At 42.1% G+C, this 27,112-nt stretch overlaps 1 protein-coding gene across 5 annotated transcripts in view; it reads left to right on the forward strand.

Moving 5' to 3' along the window:
• The window catches only part of WDR37 (WD repeat domain 37), a 60,245-nt gene that overhangs the window by 18,334 nt on the left and 14,799 nt on the right, over positions 1-27,112 (forward strand). For 4 of the 5 annotated variants that reach the window (XM_024580733.4, XM_024580732.3, XM_045186821.3 and 1 more), the window contains exons 3-11: positions 1,308-1,404; positions 7,304-7,399; positions 7,745-7,809; positions 10,930-11,065; positions 12,322-12,393; positions 13,932-13,976; positions 15,861-15,937; positions 21,136-21,373; positions 22,592-22,733. In XM_024580733.4, the coding sequence (XP_024436501.1) occupies positions 1,308-1,404; positions 7,304-7,399; positions 7,745-7,809; positions 10,930-11,065; positions 12,322-12,393; positions 13,932-13,976; positions 15,861-15,937; positions 21,136-21,373; positions 22,592-22,733 (968 nt within the window). The remainder of the gene's footprint in view (positions 1-1,307; positions 1,405-7,303; positions 7,400-7,744; positions 7,810-10,929; positions 11,066-12,321; positions 12,394-13,931; positions 13,977-15,860; positions 15,938-21,135; positions 21,374-22,591; positions 22,734-27,112) is intronic. The other variant, XM_024580736.3, reaches the window with a different exon arrangement.

Consider the following 27,112-nt stretch of genomic DNA (forward strand, 5'->3'; position numbering starts at 1 on the left):
TACTATACTGTATAGACCAGGGATGTCCAACATTTTGGCATGTCTGCGCCACACTGGAAGAAGAGTTGTCTTGGGCCACGCGTTAAATACATTGTGACATGCAATCACAAAACGATCTCAGCGTTTTTAAGTAAATTTACAGTTTTGTGTTGGGCTGCGTTCATAGACATCCTGAGCTGTATGTGGCCTGTGGGCTGCAGGTTGGACACCCCTGATTACAGACCATGTCCTCAGGGGATTAGAGCAGAATGTAGACTGTGATAGTCTTCCTGTTATTAGCAGAATGTAGACTGTGATAGTCTTCCTGTGATAGTCTGGAAGGTAAATGCTTGTCAACACAGTTGGTACCTAGGACACTGCTTACTTGTTTGACTATACCTAAAAGTTCAGGTGAGATGTCGCTTCTTCCACTGATTTCTCACGAGGTTTAGATGGAACTGAGGTGTGCAGAGCTTCTGCTGTGGCATGCAGGCACCAGGAGCTTACTGGGACTTACGCAGTAATGTTTTCATTTAACTGACACATGTTTTGCTTTTATAGGTGAACATTTTTCTTTGTTCTATCTTCTCAGTAATCTTTTAGGTATTACATAGAGTAATAGAAAATATTTTGCTTGAAGCAACAGTGGACATGAGGACTATGTGAGGCACATTTTCTATTAGTACATAACATTAAAATTAATTTATAATACTATATGATAGAACTTAAAGGCTATTTCTAATATTTTATTTATGAGAACTGTATGTTCTCTCTATAAATTTGGAAGTTTTTAAATTAAGTATGCTTATTTCCTCCCTTATAAAAAGAAAAATTATGTTGTTTTGGAGAAGTGCTTATTCTTGAATCCCATATTATCCTAGGTAACCATTTATACAATTTGATTTTAGTTTTATCTATAGAAATTTGAAACTTTAAGTTCTTTAAGTATTTTACGTATTGGAAATAAAACGTAAAGATATAAAATGAGCTTAAGACGACTGACTTTTTAAAAAAAATTCTCACCTGAGGACATGCTTATTGATTTTTTTTTTTTTTAAGAGAGAGGGGAAGGGAGGGAGGGAGAGAGAGAGGGAAATACCGATGTCAGAGAAAACATCGGTCTGCCTCTCGTGTACACCCCAACTGGGGACCGTGTGCCTTGACTGGGAATTGAATCCGTGACCTTTCAGTTTACAGGATGACACGCCAACCAACTGAGCCACATTGGCCAGGGCAAGAAAATTCACTTTTGAAAATGTGTATTGGTACTTGGTGTCAGAGTGTCTCATTCATTCATGCATTTTAAACAAAATCTTCCTTTTCTGCAGGATTCTAAACTGCCTTCCTCAGTTCGCAGTACACTTTTGGAACTGTTTGGTCAAATAGAAAGAGAATTTGAAAACCTTTATATTGAAAACATAGAATGTGAGTATCTCCTGTCTTAATATACTTTTATAACTTTTCACTTCAAAATCTTTGTTAGTCATATTGATGTTTGGACATTCACCACTATATTTGTTTTTTTAATGTATTTTATTTGTTATGCTTTTACTGTTGTCCTAACTTTTGCCCCTTTTTCCCCTCCACCCAGCATCCTCCATTCCCTCTGGCAATTCCTCCCCCTCCTTAGTTCATGTCCTCCTTGAGTTCTTTGACTACTCCATTTCCTGTACTGTTCCTAACATCCCCATGGCTATTCTCTACCTACCAATTTGTACATCTTAATCCCTGTACATTTCCCTCAGTCTCCCCCTTCCCATTCTCAACTGATAACCCTCCAAATGATCTCCATATCTATGATTCTGTTTCTGCTCTGCTTATTTGCTTAGTTTGTTTTTTGGATTTAATTGTTGATAGTTGTGAATTTATTGCTTTTTTAATGTTCATTGTTTTCATCTTTTTCTTAAATAAGTCCCTTTAACATTTCATATAAGAATGGTTTGTGGTGATGAACTCCTTTAGCTTTATCTTTTCTGGGAAGCACTTCATCTGCTTTTCCATTCTGAATGATAGCTTTGCTGGATAGAGTAATCTAGATTGTGGGTCCTTGCTTTTCATCACTTTTAATGCTTCTTGCCAGTCCCTTCCAGCTTGTAAAGTTTCTTTTGAGAAATCAGCTGACAGTCTTATCGGAACTCCCCTGTAGGTAACTCTCTGCTTTTCTCTTTTTAAGATTCTCTCTTTATCTTTAACCTTTGGCATTTTAATTATGATGTGTCTTGGTGTGATCTTCTTTGCGTCCATCTTGTTTGGGACTCTGAGCTTCTTGGACTTGTATGTCTATTTCCTTCACCAAATTAGGGAAGTTTTTTTTCATTATTTATTCAAAGAAGTTTTCAATTTCTTGCTGCCTCTCTACTCCTTCTAGCACCCCTGTGATTTGAATGTTGGTACGTTTGAAGTTGTCCCAGAGTCTCCGTACACTGTCCTCAGTTTTTTGGATTCTGTTTTCTTCTTGCTGTCCTGATTGAATGTTTCTTCCTTATGTCCCAAATCATCGATTTGATTCTTGGCTTCATCCTCTCCACTGTTGATTCTCTAAATTTTTTTATTTCATTTAGTACGCAGGTGGCAAACACAAGGCCCATGGGCTGAATCTGGCCCTCCACCTTGTTTTATCTGGCCCGGCACCTTGTTTCTACCCAGTGGCAGCATTGAGCTCTTGCCTGACTGTTAAGGAGTAGTTATATACATATACAGTCCTAAAATTACATTCGGCTGTTTGAATGCAACTGGGAGGCTGATGTGGCCCCTGGTGAAAATGAGTTTGACACCCTTGACTTAGTGTAACCTTCATTTCTGCCTGGGTGTAGCCAGTGAGTTCCTTGTGCATCCTTATAACTAGTGTTTTGAACTCTGCATCTGATAGATAGCTTATCTCCTTTTTGTTTAGTTCTTTTTCTGGGGTTTTGTTCTGTTCTTTGATTTGGGCTGTATTTCTTTGTCTTCTCATTTTGGCAGCCTCCCTGTGTTCGTTTCTATGTATTAGGTAGAGCTGCTTTGACTCCCTGTCTTAGTAGTAGGCCTAAGGTAGAAAAATGTACTTGTAAGTGGGATGGGGCGGGGCCTTAGGCAGTCATCAGGGTGGGGCATCCCTTGCAAACCAGGTTGATAGGAGTCTCAGATACTGTGCTACTGCTCTGTGTCTCTGTGTGGGGGAGGGCTCAGAAAGGAACAATGGCTGCTGCCTGGCCTCTGGAGTTTTGTCTGGAAGAAAGCTGTCCCCTGGCACTCGCTCTAATGTCATATACTTCAATTTTTTCCCCCCAATGCCACTGGTTCTCTTCTAGCTGCTGCCCTGGTGCTGGAGCCCAGCAGGAGTGAATCTGAGTAAGCCCTAAGTCCATTGCGGGCCCTTTAAGCATCCTGTTGTTTCTTCTGCTGCCCCAACCCCCATTGGTTTTACAAACAGAAGTTATGGGGACTTATCTTCCTGGCACTGGAACCCTGGGCTGGGTGATCTGGGGTGGTGCTGGGATCCCTCACTCCGGAGATATCTCTCCCAATTTTAATCCACTACAAATGGCTATTGGACCTACCTATTCTGTGTTTCCACGTCTCCGCCCCACTACCCACCTGAATGAATGTGATTTCTTCAATTCCTTGTTTGTCAGACTTCCATACAGCTCGATTTTCTGTCGGTTCTGAGGAATAATTGTTTTGTAGTTTAGTTGTAATTTTTGCTGTGGTTGTGCCAGGAGGCGAGTCATGTTTACCTGTGCCTCCACCTTGACCAGAAGCCCTGTTTTATGCTGCTATATTAAGTTTAGTGGCTTAGAATAACACAAGTTATTATCTTATAGCACCGCAGACTAAAATCACGTATGGGCAGAGCTGTATTCCTTCTGGAGGTATGAGAAGGAATCTTTTCCTGTTTGTTTGGATTGTGGCAGATTTCAGTTACTTGCAGTGAAGACAGTGCTCCCACCTTCTTGCTGGCATTCCCAGTGTCTAGAGCTTGCCACATTCCTCTGCTTGAAGCCTTTCCTCCCTCCTTTGTAAGCATCAGGCAGTCCTCCTAGTGCACCTCTGATCCCCTCCTATGGGTGTGTGGAAAGGATGGGCTGCCTGGGTCATGACTCCAAAAATCGAATACTAATAAATAGCTTTTACTTTATTAATATGGAGATAGGTAGGAAGACATTACGTGGTTTTTAGAAAACTCACCTTCCCTAAAAGCCTGGGCATAGAAATGTAAACAATGTAAAGGAATCTACCATTTCAGTTGTCATACCTTATCTATGTCACTGTGTATTCTAAGATCTCACATAACCTGTCAGTGTACCTGGGAAGGGTCACTGTATCACAGTTACATTTGAATTCTTGGCAAGCTGGACTGAGGAGGAGTAATTCGGAACAGGTTTTACATTGTACTTAGAACAAATCACTAGTATTCCTTTAAATAACAGGTTACAATAGAAAGATACTGTCTGTAAGTTATTCTTTTCACTTTGGTTCACTTTTAGGTTTATTTGTAATTTACATAGTTATTGGATTCATTTACTTATAGTACAGTTCTTCCACAGTGTTTTAAAGCACATCTATTTCTTCAACATCTTCATTTTTCAAGTCTGATACTCTTACTACATCTCTTGTATGCAGAAGTTCTTGAATATTAAAATAATAATAAAAGGGTGAAACTTAAAAATGCAGATATCTATAGCTGTAATGGTGCTAGATGGGAAGGAGACAATGAGAGAAGGGAATAAAACAAACACGTGCAGGGAATGTGGTTCAAGTCTTTGGGTCCTTGAAGTAGGCCATCTTGTCTGTAGTTTTTTTTTTTTTAATTTTAAAGATTTTATTTATTTTTAGTCAGAGCGAAATGGAGGGAGAGAGGGAGAGAAACATCAGTGTGTGGTTGCTTCTCACGTGCCCCCTACTGGGGACCTGGCCTGCAGCCCTGGCATGTGCCCTGACTGGGAATCAAACCCATGTATGACCCTTTGTTTCTCAGGCCAGTGCTCAGTCCACTGAGCCACACCAGTGAGGGCTTGTCTGTAGTTGTTTTTTTTTTTTTTTTTTTTTTAATTATTCACCTAAACATACAAAATAGTATTGAATATAAACTGTAATTAAAAATATTTACTTTAGAAGCAATGCCTTCATTTCCTTAAAGCAGTGATTTTCAACCTTTTTCATCTCGTAGCATACACAAACTAATTAAAATTCTGTGGCACACCAAAAAATATATTTTTTGCCAATCTGACAAAAAAAAAGTAATTTTGATTCATTCACACTGGGCAGCTGTTGTGTTGGCCGTTGTCATTTTTTAATTTGACAATGTAAGGGAAAAGAGGTCAGCACTCCTCAACTAAATGGTCAGTTATGAAAACCACTGCTTTAAAAAATCAGGCAGCATACAAAGTAAAGATATCTGCTGTTACTGCACCTGTTGACCCATCTCACCCTGCGAAGGAAAACATTTGCTACATTTTTTCCTTCTAGTGATTTTCTTATTAAAAATTTTTTTTATTCTCACCTGAGGATGTGTGTGTGTGTGTGTGTGTGTGTGTGTGTGTGTGTGTGTATGTATATTTTATTGATTTTAGAGAGAGAGGAAGGCTGGGGGAAGAGAGAAAAAGAAAGAGAAACATCGGTTGCCTCTTATACATGCCCCGACTGGGGATTGAACCCGTAACCTAGGTATGAGTATGTGCCCTGAGCAGGGATCGAACCTGCAACATTTTGGTGTATGGGATGATGCTCCAACCAACTGAGCAAGCTGGCCAGGGCTGTAGTGACAGTTTTTATAAACTTAATCTACTTCTATTTTTGCTCTGTCAATTTTAGTCCACGTGAAGTCATACTTTGCTGTGAAATGTTAGGAAATGACAGGTCCTTTATTACTGCTGCGTTACTCCTGCGTTATTACTGCTGCATTACTCCAGCAGTAATGGAGCTTTCACTGCTCCATTACTTTCCAGTTTTTGTTACTTTACAGGGTTTGTGTTTACAAAATGTTTAACTATAATTAGGTTTTTCATGCCTTATAAGTTGATTTCCAAAAATTAAATACTAATAAACGGTTTTTGCATTATTTACATGTTTTCACTCTATAACTAAGGAATATAGTTGGGCCAGTAGTGAAGAGATTGTAATCCTATGTCATTTAAACTTTGTTATTGGAAAATTTAATGTTTTGATACTGGGTTTTCCTTGTTAAGTCCATCTTGAAAATTTACAGAGGGCAAAATTATTGCAACTTTTTCTAAAATAAAAATTAGGTACCATGTACTGTATCTGACTTAAGGTTTTTTTGTTTTTTGTTTTTAAATTAAGTGTCAACAGTTTATGGACCTGAGTATTGTTGAGTTTCCATTGTGATCTAAGGCCTTGTGTTCTATGAATTTGTGTAGTTCGTTTAAGAAAAACTGTAGGATTACTGATGACTACTTCTAGAGGTTCAATGGCTTCCTGCTGCCTGTAAAATAGAGTTGAAATTGCTCAGACTGGATTTGTTCAGAGCCTTTAGTGCTTGGCCTTTTTTCTAACTGATACCATTTGTACTTTTGCCCAGATGACTGACCTCACTATAGCCCGAACAGATCTTGTGTAAGCCTGGAGGCAGTGTAGGCATATGCCCTTAGAGCTGGGTGAATCTGTGGCCAGGCAAGGTCTAGATCATGGCCTCAGTAGGCTATGTCCTTGGATGAGTCCCTTCCCCCAGCTGGCCTCTTTTCTCATCTCTACAGGGTGGATAACAGTGGGATAACAGCATGTGTCCAAAGCATAGCCATGTTCACTTTTGTCCACAGTCTCTACTCATTCTCTTTTTTATGGCTAATGTCCTTCCTCTTCATTCTTTTCTGTTCCCATACACTTCTACTTCTATTCATTTTTCATAACTTTCCATCAGTTTTTAATCTTTATATGTAATCCTCACTTGGTGCCCTGAGGTGCCATGCAACAATGGTTATTTTTTTTTTAATGTTTTTTCTCTTGATTTCAGTGTTCTCAGCTAGACTGTAAATATTACATTGACTTTTGGACAATATCAGGATTTGTTTTTAATATATAGAATAAAGTAGAAAGGAAAGGAACTAAATTGAAATCCAAGAGCTCTGCTTGATGAGAACCCTGATAGTATCTATCATGTCTTCTCTGTGTAGGGAGAGCAATTGGAGTTCCTGTTTTTGGAATGATGTCTTGAGTTTTTCTTGAGAACTCAGTAAACTGTGATCTTGTTTATAGGATGTTATTCATGTCTTTGTTTAGAAAATACCAACGTGTAATATTTTATGTGCTCAAGTTTTGGAAGCGGTCGGTATATTCAAACAAAAAGTACATACTTTACCTTTTCAAAAATTTTTTTTATTTCCAGTGCGTAGAGAAATTGAGACTCTTAATGAGCGTTTAGCTGCGGAAGGACAAGTGATTGATGGGGCAGAGCTGAGTAAGGGCCAACTGAAAACTAAAGGTAAGGGGGATGCTTGTGAAGGGTGCCCTGCAGAATACATGGGGAGGGAGTTTGGAATTTAATGTGGGACATGAGTCACTTGATTTTTTGTGGTCAGTGATACTTGAATCCTTAATTTCGGTGTGGACATGGAGGAAAGAGGGAGGCGCCTGGAAGCTCAGGCTCCTGTTCCAGCCCTGTTGTTGTCTGTCCCATGTTTGCATGGGCAGGCAAACTGGCTCAGTTGTGTTGTTTTCCCATGTGCTTTGGGGGACAATTGCATTAATGTTTGCAGTCCCTCTCTTCTGAAGTTTGTGGCTTCTTGGTCATATGACTTTACTGATTGTCGATTCTCTGTCTTGGCAGCCAGTCACAGTACCAGCCAGCTTTCTCAGAAGCTGAAGACCACTTACAAGGCCTCCACCAGCAAGGTATGCAAGGCGCTGGCTCGCGGGCCAGCTATGTGGTATGTAAGGTGGGCCCATGTGTACTCTGAGTTGTGTAGTTTTCAATTAGAAATGTGTGATAGGATATAAAATAAACTCGTGTTTAGGAAAATTCAATTTTTAGAAGGAATATCATGGTGAAGTGACTACATGTATAGACACCTAGACACTAATACTTGTGAGATTAACACATTATGCATCATTAAATATGTCTTTTTTGAGGCAAAATACATTTTGTATTATTACTTGGCTTGATATAGATAGTCTGAATTTGGAGAAAGTTAATAAGTGGGTATAAAGCAGTGAAAAATAAGGTCTGAGCTATAGCTACATTTTAGTTCACCTTCTCTAATTTTCCAAGTATAATCAGGAAGTAAAGGTCTGTTTCCAAGGCAAATAGGGACATTTGTAGTATTTTTCTTTTTAAAAAGCTTTTATTTATTTATAGAGAGAGGTAAAGGGAGGGAGAAAGAGAGGGAAAGAAACATTTATGTGCCAGAGAAACATTGATTGGTTGCCTCTCTCATGCCCTCAGTTGGGGACCTGGCCCGCAACCCAGGCAAGTGCCCTGACCAGGAATTGAACTGGCTACCTTTCATTTCGCAGGCTGGCACTCAGTCCACTGAGCCACACCGGCCAGGGCTATAATGTAAGGTCTTGAATGCCTAATTTTCTGATAATTTCTGAAGTAGAGGAAGAAAGGATTATATAAAATTACCACTTACCATGAGTAGTAAAAAATAAGATTGGGGTAAAGGTATATGTACAATAACACTTTGCTTTAAAAAACATATTAGAAATATTTAAAGCCCAGTCATTTTGGATATTAGAAATTCATTTGAACTTACGAGAAGCACATGAGTAATGTTCTTTATAGCATTGTGTACAATGTGTGTACCCATCTTAATAACAGTGAAAATATGTGACATTACTTGAAAATGTGAGAAGTGATTTGATAACAGAATGTATTCTGATTTGTACCACGCATGTCAGGGTAGTAGAGCTAGTACGGTGCAGCAGGCAGATACTGTGATCTGAGTTTATTCCTCTTCCTGACTCAGCAGGTAGGTAGGTAGTATGGTTGGTGACATAGAGGAAAACCAAAGTTCATTGAGCAAACCAGGAGAGGTCTGCCCTCCCTGGGTGGCTGATGGCCTTCTCCAATGCCTCCTGGGAGGGAGGCAGGCAGGCACCAGAGTCTGACTGGTGAATCACTTGAAAAAAACTTACGAAAATGTTCACACATTGGATTTCAAGTAGTAAAGTAGTATAGATTATACCTCAGTTAAAATGATAGGATGGCAGGTGTAAGTGTCCACTCATTGCTTCATTCTGCTGCTTTTCAGTCGTGAACGTTCCCTCTGGGTAGTTCATGGGGGCTCCTTGGAATTGTGGCTAAGGCAGCACTTTTAAGAACAAAAAGGGTTAAGAAGTGGTCACCATGTAACGGGCATTAGGAACCAGTACCTTGAGCAATGTGTTAATGTTCATGAACTGCCTATTACCATCTTTCAAAATTCCACCAGAAATGTGGTTTTTGTGAGTTAGTGCTCCTCAGTCCTTACTGTTCCCGGGTGTCAGTGATGGATGTGACCTCTAGTAGTTCATGTCTCATAATCATACAATCTGTGTGAGAAATGGCAGACTTGGAAAATTAAACTTGCTACCACTTACGGTGGGGGTAGGCTGTGTGTGTTTTTGAACTTCCTTCTTTCTAAATGTTACATTATTTAACACATGAAAGGCACCTGTGCAGCAACAGCATGTTTCCATGTGGAGGGACAGTCATGTAGGTTAACCGTGATACAAACTCTCAGAAAGAAGAAGACGGTGATGATGATGGGTTTGGGGTTGTTCAGATCCTTTTGTAATTCCATGTTTGTTTAAGCTGAGTCAGATGGAACTTGTCTGCAGCGTTGGTGACAGTGGGTCTCTTCACACATTTGTTCAGTTGCCTACTGTGTCAGGAAGAACTTGGTGCTCACACCTGAGTTCATGAAACAGTGGGTTGTGTTTCCACTAAGAATGGACTGAGACACCTTTTCAGGACTTTGCTAAATCAGAGTTTAAAACAGATGTCTAATGCCACTGATTTTTTTCTTTTTCACCTGATTCTACAGTTTTAGTCTTTTTTTAAAAAAATATTTTATTATTTATTTTTAGATAAAGGGGAAGGAGTAAGAAAAAAGGAAGAGAAACATTAGTGTGTGGTTGCCTCTCAAGCAACCCCACTGGGGACCTGGCCCACAACCCAGGCAGATCCTTTGACTAGGAATCGAACCTGCAACCCTTTGGTTTGCAGGCTGTCACTCAATCCACTGAGCAACACCAGCCAGGGCCAGTTTTAGTCTTCTGATTAATCTACATTATTCTGACTTACTTGAAAACTACAAAGCCATTCTTACATCTGAGAACAGTTTAAAATTCAGACTCTGAAGAGTTCTTGTGTTTAATTTGTGTCTTTCTCAGATACTTTCTACTTTCTTTATAAGGAAAGAGAGAGTTGTTTGCTGTGAGTGTCATACTAGATGGTCCCACACCATCCTGTGGCCTGTGTGGTGTTTGGGTCTGTTCCCATTAGACTGTGTGTTGCTTGCACTGGGCTGCTATCAGTGCCCTGAGCTGTCTGGACAGACTTCTGTTCAGAAGGGCCACCTTTTGCTTTCTTCCCACCTTGGGTTGTTTTCCTCTTAATAACAGGTGGTTGGTATTGGTTATCAAAAGCAAAAAGAAAAACAAAAGTCCGCAGTAAGGAAAGTGATTAGTGTTAAAAGTTTGGGGTATACCTTCCAGTATTTGGAAATTTTGTCTTATGATTTGGATTTTTAGAAGAGTAACTTGCAACACACAAATAGGCTTTTCTTCCATTATAGGACATGCTTATTGGAAGTAGGGGACTTTAGTGGGGGATGGTCTTCTGGGGCCTTAGTAAGGACTTCATTCTTGTTTTGTGGAATCCAGCCAGATGAGTTCCACTGTTTGTACTTATGTTGTGTTCCTTTAACGTTTTAAATATTCTATTTAACGATTTATGCATTTTTAAGATTTTTTTTTAACTTAAAAATATTTGCTCAGCAAATTGTCTCCTTCCTATCACAATTTTAGATTGTCTCCAGCTTTAAGGCCACCACGTCGAGGGCCGTGTGCCAGCTTGTGAAGGAATACATTGGCCACAGGGATGGCATCTGGGATGTCAGTGTGGCGAGAACACAACCCATTGTCCTGGGGACCGCATCTGCTGGTGAGTCCAAAGCTCACCCCGCCACTTGTCACACATACTGCAGAACAGCTGGTTTGAATGACTGACCTTCCTGTGTAGATAGCAGAATGAGCCTGGGAGCAGATGTGGCTGAGCAGCATTCAGACGAAGCACTCACCCTTGACTTAGCGCTTAGTTCAGATGCTCCTGTCAGGTCTTCTGAAGCTTGTGGGTATGATGCCATGTCTGTCTCCATGGGACATAGCCAGCTGTGCTAAGGAATCACTTTTAGAGGCAGCGGAAGGTAGAATGTCGTTTAAATGTATTTTTTTTATTGGCTTCCTTGTTATTCATAGCTAACTGTACGTCTAGATTTCACATTTTTCCCACCTGTGAGGTGTGGCTGAGGAAAGTGCTATGCGGTGTCTGAAGGGGGCTGCTGTCCTAGGATCTAGGGGAGTGATGTCGCTGCCGCCCTGAGTTTGCCTGTGGGACTCACAGGGTGGGTGTTAAGAGAGACCCATGTTTCCTCACTAAGAAGGGGCATTTTTTTGAAAGCCAATTAATACCCCTCAGATAAAAATTGCTAAAATTAAAAATAGTGTTTACTTGTTGGAAATAACTTTTCCAGGTGTGACAAGTTACTTACTAGATTCTGCCTTTTCACATGGAAATAGAAAATGTAAAACTAGTTAGAATAATGAAGACATTTTTTTCTCTTGTTTAAAACTATTTGTATCTGAGCAACCCAGAATTTTTTATGGAAATTATAACCAATAAAGAAGAATAGAAAGATCCTTTTCTTATGTCTCTGACATCTCATTTGGGTAATTGGTATTTACTGTTCAGATTTTCCTATTAGGTCTACTTTTTATCTTTTTGTCATGCCCTTAAGTGGAAAGGTCTAAAGGAATATTTATTAAATATCAAATAATTTGGAACTGTATTTGGATGCTATTTGCATTTGAATATCATAGGTTGTTCCGAAAGTTTTAATATTTCACACACAACAAAAATGAACCTAGGTTGTAAATGAGCTTTGTATTTAAGTCTCCAGTGAGGTATAGTCAGTGTAGCAGTGAACCAGGATCCCAGGACCCCGGTTTTCCACTTGCCCATAAATGACCTTAGACAAGTCACCAGCTTCTTCCATCTTTTTGGAAGAGTTGAATTACAGAGTAGTGTAATCAGAGTCATGGTAATATAACTTCTCATTTTTAGAATATTTATCTTACTCTTTGATTGAAACGACCATGTAGCTAGCAGTGGCTCAGTTCCTTGTTTGTTTTACTTTGTAGATCACACGGCTTTGCTGTGGAGCATCGAGACAGGGAGGTGCCTTGTCAAGTACACGGGCCACATGGGGTCAGGTGAGTGCATGGCATCAACCGGTCTCCAGACGGGAGGTTGCTGAGTTGGTGTTGGGACAGTGAGGCATTCTCCTAGACAGACAGATACTGTGCCTGTAAGTGTGGGTTTCACAAAGGGAAAGCTCAGCTCCCTAAACAACATCAGGTAGGAGTTGTCTGTGTTCTGTTTAGTGTTGCACAGAAAGGCATACGTAGATAGTTTTGAAATGGAAATATGTGTGTTATTTATTAAAAAATTATGTATTCACTCTAGAGAGTCACTTTTCCATATTGAGGCCCAAGGCAGGGCACTGTCTGTCCCAGGCCCTTGCCGGCCCTTAGTGCCATAGTTAACACAGCAGCTCTTCCCTGCCTTTTCTGTGTACCCTGTGTACCCAGGCGTTCTGACCAGATTTCACCCACTCTTGTCCCCGCTCCCTTTGTGGGTCCTTCCATTTGGAATGCATAATATCCAGTGTTCTGTCAGGTGGTCCCTGGCTTACTGCCCCTTACCAGCCCTTGCTACCTCTGAACCCTTGTAGACAAACTTCTAGGTGGCATCTGCCTTTTGTTTCTAGAGTTAGGGGTGTCCCCATCTACCAACTTGTCAAGAAACCGAGCCTGTTTACTGCCGGACTGAGGAGGTGAAGGTGAGCGTGGAAGGGGGCTGACGTGCAATGAGCTCTTGTTCAGTCCCACCCGTGGGGCCCAGGATGCTCACATGTGTGGTCATGTTGTGTGGTGTGTGCCTCCAAGTGGGCCAGTTCATGGTGGTCAGCATGAGCAGATACCTCCAAACAGTCCCCAGAGCGTGTGCTCCCTCCCTTTGCTTCTGTTGCACCAGCAGTGCAGTCAAGTTCTGGCTCCTCCACGTTCTCTCCAGCAGTGGGCCTTACTGAAATTGGGGGCATTCATACTATTTGTCTATCAGGAGTGTGTGATGGTCTAAGCATCACAGTTCAGTGTTCCACCAGCTTCTCCCACAGTTACCTGTTGTCTAGTGTTAACAGTAAAACAGCATCTTTTAGCATTTTTTAGTTCATTAGAAAACAATTCTAATGGCATGGCTAATGGAATTCTCACTAAAAGAGAAAACCTGTTGAAGTCTGTTAAAACTTCCTTACATTCCATTTATGGGCCCCGCATCTCTTTTCAGGTGTGGGTGTGAGGGCTGGCTTCCCCGGGGGACTGGACAACAGGGTTCTGAGAGCTGGGAAGGAGGGCATGGCCGAGGGCCACTTGGGCCCACACCGCACTCTGCAGATTATCTCTAACTCTCGATGCCTTCCCTATGGAAAAAAAGAAGTGGATTGTTAATATTCTCTTGTGTGTGTACTGCACTTTAGCAGTTTGATAGCTGATATTGAGTATTTTTATTGTATCTCAGTTCTCTGTAATGTACTTATTTATTTACAGTTTAACGGAATAGGAGGATCTAATATTGAACTACCATAGTTCTTTTAGGATTTAAATTTAACTTTGCAATACATGCTGTAGCTATAATAGGTATTGATGCTGTTTTCTTTTAAATCTGTTTGTGTAATATTTTTGTTTTGCAGTAAATTCTATAAAATTCCATCCATCAGACCAATTGGCTCTCACTGGTATGTTGATTTATTTTCTTTATTGAACAAAGTTATTGATACTCTTAAAACAGCTTTAATCATTCTCTTATCAGTAGCGTCAGGATTATCCATGTCTTGTACAAAAGTTAGATGGTTTTTAGCAGACGTTTTATGAATCATGTAAGACATAAGGAAAAAAATACATTGAGTAGTACTTTGTTTAACCAGAGTGGATGGTGAATTACATGAGCTTTACCTTTTTTGTGAGATTAACATTGTTCTTGGTTCTTCTTGGAGACTTTTTATGAAGACTTCATGTTCGCCCACTTTTCCCTGCTTGTGCCATGAAGATTCTCAGCAGATTGTGACTCAGTTTTCTGAGGCCCATTATTCCTGCTGAGTTCCCAATTCTGCGTGCACCTCAAATACAGAAATGAGAAACTAGTAGTTCCAAGTCACAGCAATCTGCAGAGCCTGTGTTCTTATTCTTTTCTAGGTAGTTCTCCTAAACTGTGGTAGCTTGGGTTTGTCATATTTTATATAATGGCTTTAAATAATGAAGGTATTTCATTATTTTACTGAGAAGTTTTCCTATTAAACGTCCAGTAGCTGTAGTCTACTGTCGATGTTTTGGGACACAGAGTAATCGTGAAGGACAAGTGCTTGGATGGACCAGAGGTCAGCAGGCTTTGTCTGTAAAGGACTAGAAGTAAATGTTTTCATCTTTGAGGACCACGGGCTCTGTGTCATAACTACTCAGCTCTGTATTAGTGGGAAAGCGGCAGAGACATGTACAGATGAGTGGACATGGCTGTGTGCAGTAAACTTTATTTACAAAATGGGCAGCTGCCTGGATTTGGCCTGTGGGCAAAATTTTGCTGACCCTGGGATAAAGGACAAAAGCAGTTCTAATCGGGTGCTTTTACATGTGAGTGGAATACAATGGACAAGTCAGTTTGAGAGTCATAGGCCTGACCACAGTAGCTAGTTGATACCTGAAAAAACATTTTGGGAATAAGGTAGGTGAGGAGTTTAAACTTTATTAAGTCAACCGTTCGTTGTGTGATTGGGAAGAGGGAAGATGGAGGGAGACTAGTGACAACCAGAGATTGGAAAGGAGGGGTTGAAATCAACGGACAACTCAGACGGGAGCTGACAGAAACTGAAACAGATATAGTAGTGGGCTAGAGAGAGGAGTGCAAGATGGGCGTTTGGTCATGATGCGAATTCAAAGAGAGATTGGCAAGTCAGGCATTTAATACTTGAGAAAAGTACCACCATCTGCACATGGTCACTTCCTGGGGTAAGCTCTGCAGCCACAAAGACGAGGTGGGATTCAACCAAAGACAAAGTGGGACTCAGCAGGTGCTCTTGTGAGGGTGGGCGGAGACGACTGGCACTCCTGCGACCTTTCTGGGCTTTCATCTGTCCTCCGCCTTTCTGTTCTAAAGTTCAGGCATCACCTTGGAGATTTGGCTGGTGAGGTCTCCGTACTTATGGGTGCCTGGCAGATCATGAGGTCCATCAGTGTTGAGTGGTAGGACCATTCATTTGTGTATTATTCACTTTTCTGAAATAACCTCAGAAACTATTGTAGGCACAAGTGAGATTATAACTGGATTTCAATTTACTTCAGTATTTGGAGAATAAAACCTATTTGTAAATATTCTCTGAACCCTCACAGCTTTCCACACTAAAATGAAAAAGGGAACATTTTTATAAGTAATTATCTTAATTTTGTGCCTTTACCTTATTCTCGGTAGCCTTATGTGGTTTCAGAAATAACTACTTGAGTGAATATACTTCAGGTAGTGAATAATGGTCACTAAGTTACACAAGTCTGATGATGCTCAGAGCCTGCAAAAGGTACTTTTTACATATGGCATGCACTTTGGGTAATTTTTCCCCAATTTCTCTCTTCAGCTTCTGGAGATCAGACTGCTCACATTTGGAGATACGCAGTTCAGCTCCCGACACCCCAGCCTGTGACTGACACTAGTGTAAGCAGCACATTTTCTTACCCTGAAAACGCGACCTGGGGTATGTTGGTGGGGTTCTGGATGTCTGCAAATCTTAGGGTAACTTTCTGTCATATGGACTGAACGTTTGTGTCTCCCAACATTCAGAGCTTGAAGCTATAACTCCCAGTGTGGCTGTATTTGGATATAGGGCCTCTAAGGAAAAATGAAGGTGAAATGGAGTCATAGGGTAGGGCCCTGATCCTACAGGATCAATGCCTTTATAAGAAGAGATAGATACCAAAGAGCTCTTGAGCCCTTTCTGTCCCGGCATACAACAAGGAGAGGTCATGTGAGGACAATGAGAAGGCTGCATCTACATGCTGGGAAGAAAGCCCTCTCCAGAAACCCTGTCTACCCCCCTTGATCTTGGCCACCCAGTCTTGGTGCTTTGTGCTGGCAATGTGAGCAGATTAAGGCGGAGTCTAAGAAGAAGTGCCTTATTTATATACGCATGTGCTTACTTTAACCTCCCTCTCACAAATATTACGCACCTACCTTTCTTTCAAATTTATGATTAGGTTGCATTTTCTGATGTTTTTATGTATTTGATTTTTGCCTTAGAATTTAAATTGACTTTGTCTTCTTTATGATTTTGTTTGCATTAGACACAGGGACTTTTCATGTGTGGATTTTTTTGCCTCAGAATTTGAGGCCCCTGGGGGAAGCCCAGACTGAATTAGAGAGGAGCCTTCATCGCAGTGCGTGACTGGAACCGCTTCGACACTCGGCCTGGCAGGGTTCTGCGTGGCCTTCCCTTGTGAGGACTGGATTGCTCACTCCCCTTTGTAGTTGCCACTCAGTGCACACAAGACTCTTCAAATGAGGGCCACTTGAGCTCTTAAGCTTCTGCTGGATTCCTTAGCAGTTCTCCTAGACTCTGAAATAACCTCTAGTCTATTAAGATAATTTTGAATCAGTTTAGCTTTTGGACAGAGATTTTCTCCTTTTCATTTGGCATCCATGATGTTGATAAAGAAATATTTGGATGATATTGTGTAAACAGTTTTAGATTGCCTGTTAGATCACTGTATCATGCTAGTTGTATGATGCTGAGTAATTAATTTAACTTAGTGAGGTGAATTTTCTCCATTTAAAAGTGAAAATCGACATAAGTTACAGTGGCCCCTGCTACACGAGAACATGTGATTCAGGGACTTGGGGTTTTGTGCACGATGTGCTCAGTAGGTACTTAGTATGAAATAGGTAGTTCTTGGACATTTCTTTCTGTTCAAAAGTTGTTGGCAGTAAAAATGACTCAAGTTAAATAGATTAATTATCTCTAAGACAGTGGCAAAAAAAACCCCAATTCTTACCCTTCCACCGCCTGCCCTTTGCCAATTTAGGGTTAAAGATTTGACAGTTATCCTTTTATATTTATTATATCCATGTTTTAAATATTTTTTGATTCCTAGTGCAGTTTGCTGAGATCACGTCTGTAAATGTTATGACTGATCTTTCAAACGTGGATCCTGATAACTAGGGCTTTTCATGTGGGAGCTCCAGGCGGTTCTCCTGTACCACCACGCCCCTCCTGCACCCAGGTTCTCCACTGTACTGTTCCAAGACCACATTGCACATGGCCGCCCCAGACCTCCCCACTCCTCTGGGAAAGGTTGCTCCTTTGGGTGCCCACGTGTCACTCCTTCCATTAGAATAGTTAGTAAAGAGCCCGTTGGATTGCCGCTGCAGGTCTGGGTGTAATTGTGAACAGGACTGTCACTTTGACACTCTTCCCTTCAGTCACCTCCCCTCCTCCTTTTTCCACCTAATACATAACGTCTTCCTGTTTCTGGCTCCTGAGTAATTCTTGGACCCACTTCTGTCTCCCTGTGACACCCAACCTGAGGTCTCTGCAGAGCGTCCCCACGCAGCGCTCCCGTTCTGTACCTCCCACAGAGCCGTCCAGACCCCCTACCTGCCATCCCAGGAGATGCAGGAGTCTCTCAGGAGCAGCTGTGGGGGTGAGAAGCCTCCTGTTTCCCAGAAACCAGAGCCCAGGCTGCAACATCTCCATCAGGAGTGTTTAGTGACTCTTGTTTCTCCTGTCTGCGTGCTGATTACCATGCAGGGAATGGTTTACCTGAGCATGTTGCATTCCACGGGAACACACCTGTTTTGCTGTCGCTGTCCCTTGTCCAGATCACTAAGTAGTCTCCTGACTAGTTTCCCTGTTTCAGATCTGACCACTCTTGTCCATCCTCTTCTCTGTGCAATCAGGAGCGGTCTTTGTAGCATTGTATCTCTGTGAGTCACTCAGTGAGCCCTTGAGAACCTAATTTAGTCTCAGTTTGTGTCCCTGCCCTGCTTCAACTCCTGGATGGGCTTGCTGCCCTGACTGTCCACCTTTTCCCTCTCTGCTGACCCTTCCCCTAAATCTCTCCCCTCACACCGCTCCTCATCCTGTAGGAACTTGTCAGACTGCCTGCACTTGCCTTTTTAGAATTTAGCATTATATGAAATAGAAAATTTTGTGTAAGCATTTATGTTTAACTTTCCCACTAGATTCTGAGTCCTCTCTCTGGACAGATCTACCTGTGGTTACATTGGGTGGGCCCTCTGTCTCACCTGCACTGATCAGTGAGCACCCTGTGACTGGCCTCACCGCCAGGCGACTCTGGGCTGTGACACTCCCATCACACTTTCCCAGGCTGCAACTCTGCCGCATTCCAGGTGATTTCCTCACACTCTCCCTTCTACACATTTTCACTGGCCTCCTTATATTCTTGTGTTGTCCCCAGCAGCACGCAGACAGGGCACGGTAGCAGTCCCCCTAATCCGCCTGAGCCTCCTGTTGTGTTTCACCCTGGAGCCACATGGTATTGGTTTTCTTACGCAAACTGGCACTCCTTTCCCTCTCTTGACACACTTCTCTGGAGTCAGCTGCACCCTGCTGGACCTGTTTCTCGTGAGCATCCCATCCACGTTGCCCACTCGCAGACATTTTCAGTTCCTCCTTGGGCTCCTCTCTCCATCTCACATCTTGTGTGCTTCTCTTGTTTTCTTTCTCCTTGAGTCTCATTGGCTGGGTCACCTCCTCTTCCCAATGATTCCTCAGTCTCTGACACTTTACCCTCTCACCTACGTGTGGGTCACCTCCCCGCCCTCTTTCTGTGTGAGTTACCTCCCTGCTCTTTCACATGTGTGTGGGCTACCTCTACCCTCTGACCTGTTTTCCTCCCACAGAACTCTCAGCTGATCTCAGACCTATGGTTTTAAGGACCATCCCTTGCTGCTGATCCCCAAGTTTGCAAAGTGTCCCTGACTTTAACTGCAGACTCCTTAGATATCTAACTACTTACACCCAGTTTCTACTTGGATGTCTTATAGACATTGCAAAACTTATGTGTCCAAAATTGAGCTCTGGATGTTCCCACAACCTACTCCTTCCCTTTGTTCCCTGTCTCAGCCTTTACTCTTCACCCTGTTGTTTAGACTCAACACCTGTAAATCACCTGCAGTTTTTCTCATACCCATCTGGATATCGGCAGATCCTGAGCTGTCTCAAAAGATGCCTTAATTGAACCTTTCTTCTCATCTCTACTGCTACTCCGGTCCAGGCTCTTTTCCCCTACCTATACTTGATCACCTTCTGTTTGTCTCTCCTGTATCAATTTGGGTTGCTGTAACAAAGCACTCCCAAGGGGGCAACTTAAATTAAAAAAAATTGATTTTTAGAGAGGGATGAAGTGGGAAGAGAGAGAGAAATATCGATTTGTTTTTCCTCTCATTTATGCATTCATTGGCTGTTCCTTGTGTGTGCCCTGATTGGGGATTGAACCCATAAACCTTTGTAATATCAGGATGACACTCCAACCAACTGAGTTCCCTGGCCGGGTACAAGGGGAGAGCTTGAACATCAGATGCTCCTTGTCTCGTGGCCCTGGAGGCTGGAAGACTCAGATCCAGTTGTCAGAAGGGCTGGGTTTTCCTGAGCGCATGGGCCTTGGCGTATAGACAATCTTCTTCCCGTGTCCTCACATGGTTGTCTTTGTGTGTATGTGTCCTCATCTTCTACTTTAGGGGCACCAGTCATATTGGATTAGGGCCCCCTTTTACTCTAGTACCTCTTTAAAGACCCCATCTCCACATACAGTCCACGTTCTGAAGTACTGGGGGTTGAGGATTTGACATGAATTTTGGGAGACACAGTTCAGCCCCCTGGAATGTTCACACGGAAGAGTGGCATGAGTCAGACTGTCTTTCTTCGTTACTCAGAATCATCTGGTGATTTTCCAGCACACAGAATAAAATCTGAAGTCCTTTCTACTTCTCTAGGTTTCACATGAGTTACACCAGAAACATCTCTGAATCCACCTCTGCAAGCTCCTTCCCTGCAGCTCACGTGCTCCATTATGGGGCCTTTGATCTTCTGTTCCTTTGGCTGGGAACACTGTTCCTTTAAATATTTGCGAGCCTTACTCCTTGTTTTCTTCACATCCTGAATGAAATGTTACTTTAGCAGAGTATTTCCCTGATAATTCTGTATAAAGAGTAGCCCTCATGACTGTCCATCTCTATCCTGTTTTATTTTTTCTTGGTGCTTAATTATTGCACAGATATGTGTATGTGCATGTGACACCTGTCCCTATACTGTGAGTGTGCACGTATGACAAATATCCCTATGAGTGTGAACATGTGACCTCACTGTGCTATGGGTGTGTGTACACACGGCATGTATTCTCATACTAGTGTGTGTATATATACAACATACGTTTCCATACCAGTGCGTACATCTATGACATACCCCCCCACTGATGTGTGTGTGTGTGTGCGCATGTGTGTATGCACCCCCACGTGTGTGGTTTATGTGTGTGGTTTGTCTTCCTTGCTAGTATGTAAGCTCCCTGAGGCAGGGCCTTTGCCAGTCTCTGGCTTAATTGCCCTCTTTACCTTGCTGTTCATTGTCCCTTATGTACATGCCAACAGAGCTTGTCTCCTCTGCTTTGTGCCCATCCTTTGGTCTGGCATTGTGTAGGCACCTGATAAATATTTGTTGAATGGATAGATAAGCATATTTTTTTTAAAGAACTGAAGCCTACGGTGACTATCGTTTTTATTTTATCTCTAGCTTTTGACAAAAGACTTCGATGATTTGTAGGACAACAGTCTGATTGTGTAGCCATGTCAGAAAAGACCTGTGATTCTCAGGAGTTCTTCTTTGTTCTCACCTTCGACAGCAGATATGTGGTGAGGACGAAGTCGAGTGCTCTGACAAGGATGAGCCTGATGTGGATGGAGACGTGTCCAGTGACTGCCCTACTATCCGGGTACCCTTGACCTCCCTTAAGAGTCACCAGGGCGTGGTCATAGCTGCTGACTGGCTGGTTGGGGGGAAGCAGGCAGTGACAGCCTCCTGGGACCGAACAGCAAACCTGTACGATGTGGAGACGGCAGAGCTTGTTCACTCTCTGACAGGTACTTGAGCCTAGCCTCCTAGTTGTTTGCTCGCGATTTATGTGCCTGTGTTTATATCTCACCCTGCAAATTCCTTCCTGTCCAGAATTGTTGTTAGTTCTCTGGGCGCTCAGGTTGTGATTTTTTAGAGATCCTTTCTAAAAAAACTGTTGGTAGCTGATTTTATCTTTAGGAGATTTAGTTGTAGCATGTAGTATCCAGATATTTGAAACACACTGGTGTTTTAGCTTTCTATTGCTTTGTAGCACTCCACAGACATGGTGTCTTAAAGTAACATGAATTTATAACCTCATGGTTTCCTATGTCAGGAATCTTGGGCACACTTGTTTGCCCTCTGCTCAGGGTCTCAAGGTGCTGCCTGGAGCGTTAGCACATCTAAGGCTTGGGTTCCTTTTATTACTACGTTGGAAGGAATCAGTTCCTTGTGGTGAATGACAAGGGTCTCCATTTTCTTGCTAGCTGTCAGCTGGGGACTACCTTTAGCATCCAGCATGCCATTGGGTCTCTGATGGTCCCTTCTAGAGTCATATTTCCCATGGCTGTTTGATTCTTCCAGACCAGTAGGGCAGCATCTCTGCCTGTACCCTTTTCAAGAGCCCACCCGATTATGCCAGGCCCACCCAGGACATTTTTTTCTTTGATGAACTCAAAGCCACCTCATTTAGGGGCCTAAGTTAACAGCTGCAAAATCTGTTTTGCCATGTAACGTACTGAGATTACCAGAGTGGTAGCTCATCACATTTGTAGGTTCTGCCCACACTCAAGGGAAGGTATCAGACAGTGTGTACACCAGAGACGAGGGTCTTTAGGCTACCTTAAAATTCTGCCCACCACAAGTGTTTCTGCAGATTTGTCAGTAAGAACAAAGACTAATGTCACTGAAGACTCCACATGTATTGTTATTAGAAGTTATTCTGCAAGTGAATGAACCTGTTAGAGATTTGCCAGACCTTTTAACTGTCAGGGTTAGGAAGTAGGTTACACTCACACTCAGTGTCACACTTCTTTCAAATGTACAACCAGCGCCTGAGGGAAAACTGGTCTCACTGTGACCACCCGTGCTGTTTATTGTTTCCTTGTGTTTACTTCTACAGCGAATATTAGCAGTGGAGAACATAAAGACTGAGTTTTGATTCTGGTGTTTTTAAGAGAGCTTCACTGTAACTGTATCTGCACGTGGGTGACCTTACACTTGTGTTGGTTTTGGTTGTATTGTAGGGCATGACCAGGAACTCACGCACTGTTGCACACACCCCACCCAGCGGCTCGTGGTGACCTCCTCTCGTGACACGACCTTCCGTCTGTGGGATTTCAGGGACCCGTCCATCCACTCTGTGAATGTTTTCCAGGGCCATACGGAGTGAGTTGCAGTCGTTCAGATGTCTCTTTTTAACCATTCATGACAAAGGTTTTGTGGGTGTATATGAAAACTTTATTTTTACCTTAACATTCAGTATTAATTTTGAACTCCACTGTCTTCCAAAATGGCTACTCTTTTCTTAAACATTTAACTCCATTTTGGAGATTTGAAAGAATTTAGGAGACTGAGAGAAGTCACTGAAGTTCTCTCAAGAAAATTGGATGGGGACAGAATGGGACATTGGGGGAGGAGATCAGAGAGGAAACAGGAAGTCTCCAGCATTGGCAGTGTGAGGGGATCACACTGGAACTGTTCACAGCCACTCCCAGGTCCTCACACTGGGGTGTTTTCACCTAGTTTTGGTATTACGTATATTTATTTGCAGGGTCTGTTCCAGGAGAAGATACTCAGTACTCTTACCCTTCTCTGTCTGGCTGTGTGTTGGGCAGCTCAGGAATAACTGTATCTTAACAGAACTTTCTTCTCTCCATAAACTTCTTATTCTCCCAGACTGACCCTTCCCAATACATGACGTGATCATCTTTCCAGTTACTCAACCCATGAACCTCCCCACCGCCCCGCTGTGCTCCATTCAGACCACAATAAGGACTCCTGTCCAGTCATACCTCCTGATGTATGCAGTAGTGTTCAGTAAATACTTTTTTTTAAAAAAAGATTTTATCTGTTCATTCCCAGAGAGAGGGGAAGGGAGGGAGAGAAATACCTATCAGCTACCTCTCACACGGGCCCTGACTGGGGAACCAGCCAGCAACCCAGGCCTGTGCTCTGACCAGGAACCAAACTGGCGACCTTTCAGTTCACAGGCCAGTGCTCAATCCACCGAGCCACACGAGCCAGTGCAGTAAATACTACTTTAATGAACAAAATTTGCTCATGCAGCTGCTCCAGAATGTATATTTCACTCATTCAACCATGTGATGTAGCAAATAAGTATGTTTTATCTTTTTAATGTTAGATACTAAGTTTTAGATTAAATATTTATAATTTTTTAAAAAAGATTTTACTTATTATTTTTAGAGGAGAAGAGAAGGGAGAAAGAGAGGGAAACATCAATGTGTGGTTACCTCTTATGTGCCCCCTAATGGGGATCTGGCCCATAACCCAGGCATGTGCCCTAACTGGGAATCGAACGGCCAACCCTTTGGTTCACAGACTGGCACTCAATCCACTGAGCCACACCAGCCAGGGCTAATGTTTATAATTCATAAAGTATATAAAAGGGAACTAGGACAGAGTATTATAAGGAGCTTGACATTGGAGAACAAGTTGCACCTTGCACCTGAGGTGCATATAAGTGTTTGGAGTAAGCAGCAGCCAGCACGTCTGAGATTTTAGCATACCACTGACTGTTCTGAGAGCATCTATGTGAGAAGTTATTTTATTCTGATAAGGAAGGCATTTCTTTACCAAGTAGGGTAGGCATAGCCCCGAAACAGAAAATGCCCGATTCTCAGGGGTTCATACGGTGCTGGGGGCTGAGTGGGACCCACATGTTCTCCATGTCCTTGTGAGTCTAGTTCTTTTGGTTACTCTGGAGGTTATGGAGGGGAAGCTTCTAACAGGCCAGCCGGCATGAGCACACTGGGAAGGGTGGGATTGTGGGTGGAGCAACAGTTGTTCATTGTCTGCTTTTAGGATGAGGTGACTGGGCCCAGAGAGCAGATGCAGCCGTCTGTGGGTGGTTACCATGCGGACCATATGTGAGGCGAGCAGACCCTCGTACAACCTTACCCTGGAGCCTGTACATCTTTTCTCCAAGTTTTTATTGTGAAAAGTTTTAGGCTTATGTAAAAGTTGAAAAAAAAAGTGCAGCAAACCCAGTGTTCCTTCTTCTAGAAGCGCAGTTTTTATTTCACCACATTTGTCTCTATATATACGCGTACATGTGTATTGTATGACACATAGCACACACATGCACTCCTGTCTCTAGGTACCTGTGCACATGTACCATATGAATGCATAGTGCATGTGTTAATTGTGGATGTGTGTACACATGTATGAACAGAACACACACTCCTGTCTCTAGATATATATACACACATATGAATATACAGCACACACACTTTTGCCTATAGATATATGTACACATGTATCATGACTACATCATATATACACTTCTCTAGATATGTGGTCACATACATTGTACTTCTGTCTCTACAAATAGGTGTTCACATATATCATGTGAATACACAGTGCACACACTGCTCTCTGTATGGATACATGTACACGTTACTGTATCGGAATGTACACCATATTCTCTGTACAGCACTTTCTTTGGTTGAGCCCTTGGAAAGGAAGTGTCCTTGTCATCATACTTTGCCCTTTTACCTTAGATGTATCTTTTCAGAATAAGGACATTCTCCTAAATAACCATGGTACCATTATCAACCTAAGAACATTTAAAAAAATTCTCTAATACCACATGATGTCCAGCCCATATTCAGACTTATCCTTATTGTCCCCAAATACCTTTGATAACTTTTAAAAATATTTAATTAGGATTCATCAATTATATATAGATACTCTGTTCTTTGGTCTTTCTCTTTTTTTCCTTTAATCTCTTTTTAAATGTATTTCAAATTTTACTACTGATTTTTAATAGTTTAAATTACAAAAGTAATGTTAAGACATACACATTACATACTTGTTGAAAAGTTCTTTGGTCTCTTTTAATCTAAGACAATCCTCCACTCATTTTGTTGTTATTTTTTATGACATTGAAATTTTTTGTGGAGAATCCAAGCCTGTGTCATGGAATGTCTCATATGCTGACTTTTTCCTTTTTCCCAGAAGTATGTTTTCCGCTTTGAAATGAATGATGTGACACTTTGTGACATGTGAATATCTTCTCCAGTGACCTTTCATCCAGTGAAAGGTCTGACGTCATCAATGATCCTTGCCTGAATCAGTTATTACACTGAGTGTTGTAAAAGGGTGATTTTGCTAATTCTGTCATTCTTTCTACACATTAGCTGGTTCTGTTCATTAGTGTAGTTGAGGGTTAGTATAGACTCAAGGACTTTTTTCATTTCAATGGTCATAATTATTTTTGATACTCAAGTTGTTCCAGAGTCAGCTGCCAAGTGTACCCTCCTGTGGCTTCTCTGTCTCGTTTGACAAGGCCCTCTTGTCTTTGAGCATGCACTGCTTTTGGCACAGTAGGATTCTGTCCTAGCCTTACCCTGCATTTTCCTACCTGACAGTGGAAAGGGCCAATAGTCGTCTCACTAAACTGCCTCTGCTCACTGGTACTGCGCCAGGCCGGAAGTGGTCAGAGATTTGAAGATTGTGTAGAGACAGGGCAGTCGTACTTGCGTTGTGCCTCTAGGAGACAACGTAAATAGTCTCCTAGACTATTTTGCTCTACTCTAGACTCTACCCTAGACTCTGCTTTGCTGACCCGACTGGCCTGTGCAGCATGGGTGGGAGACACAAAGACCTGTGGGTGGAGAATCAGGGAGGACTGGGGTCATGTCTGGAGAGTGAGGCAAAAAACGAAGAGAATGGTGGCAGCTGCTTTTATTGAGCCCTTGGTGTGCACCAGGCACAGTGAAAACTGGGTCTGACTTTTTTAATCCTCACAGTGAGTGAGTCTCTCCCTGTTCTGTGAAGGTAAACTGAGGTACAAGGAGGTCAGGTAATTTCCTGTAGATTGCATGGGTTCTAGGTGGGGCTTGACTTTTAAATGTGATTCCAGAGGAGTCTTCCTTGGTGTTATTTAAAGAACTGTTTAGTCATATTCTATTTTCACTTGCTTTATTTGTCTGAAAGATTTTATTTGTCTTTTGTGCTAAAAGAGCCAGGAATTTTTGTATGATACTGGAAGTTGATGGAAGTGCCAGTTTTAGCTGTGTGTTTTAACAATAGGTTTTTCTCATGAGTCTCCCTCTGATTTTGGAGTGCAGGAGATACTGGTATCATGTTTAAAGTATGTGTAATTTGTGGCATATTTTTGCAGCTGGTAGATACAGGGAATAATGGCTGTTTTGGGAGAGATATACTTATGAGGAATATAACTGGTTACAAAGGAAATCTTATTCCTAGTGTGGACCTTTGACACAGTGTCTTAGGTTTGTTTCTCTGCTGCAAACGTGAGTTGCTTGGAGGAGATACGGAGTTGTGTCTGTCCCAGGGGCCTCTCCCATCCGGATCTCCAAGACATAAGTTGATGCTACATTAACCGTAATGATGAGGTTAGGAGCTTTTAAAAGAAAATAAGACATATGTACAAGTAGCACTGCTATTCAGACTTTACATTTTTATTCTTGTTAGAATGAACTAGCATACTTTGTTGATGTGCAGATAGAAAAACTCTCAGCCCTGGCTGGTATAGTTCAATGGATTGAACTAGCCTGTGA

This window comes from Desmodus rotundus, chromosome 4 (genome assembly GCF_022682495.2).
Source record: "Desmodus rotundus isolate HL8 chromosome 4, HLdesRot8A.1, whole genome shotgun sequence".
Lineage (NCBI taxonomy): Eukaryota > Metazoa > Chordata > Mammalia > Chiroptera > Phyllostomidae > Desmodus > Desmodus rotundus.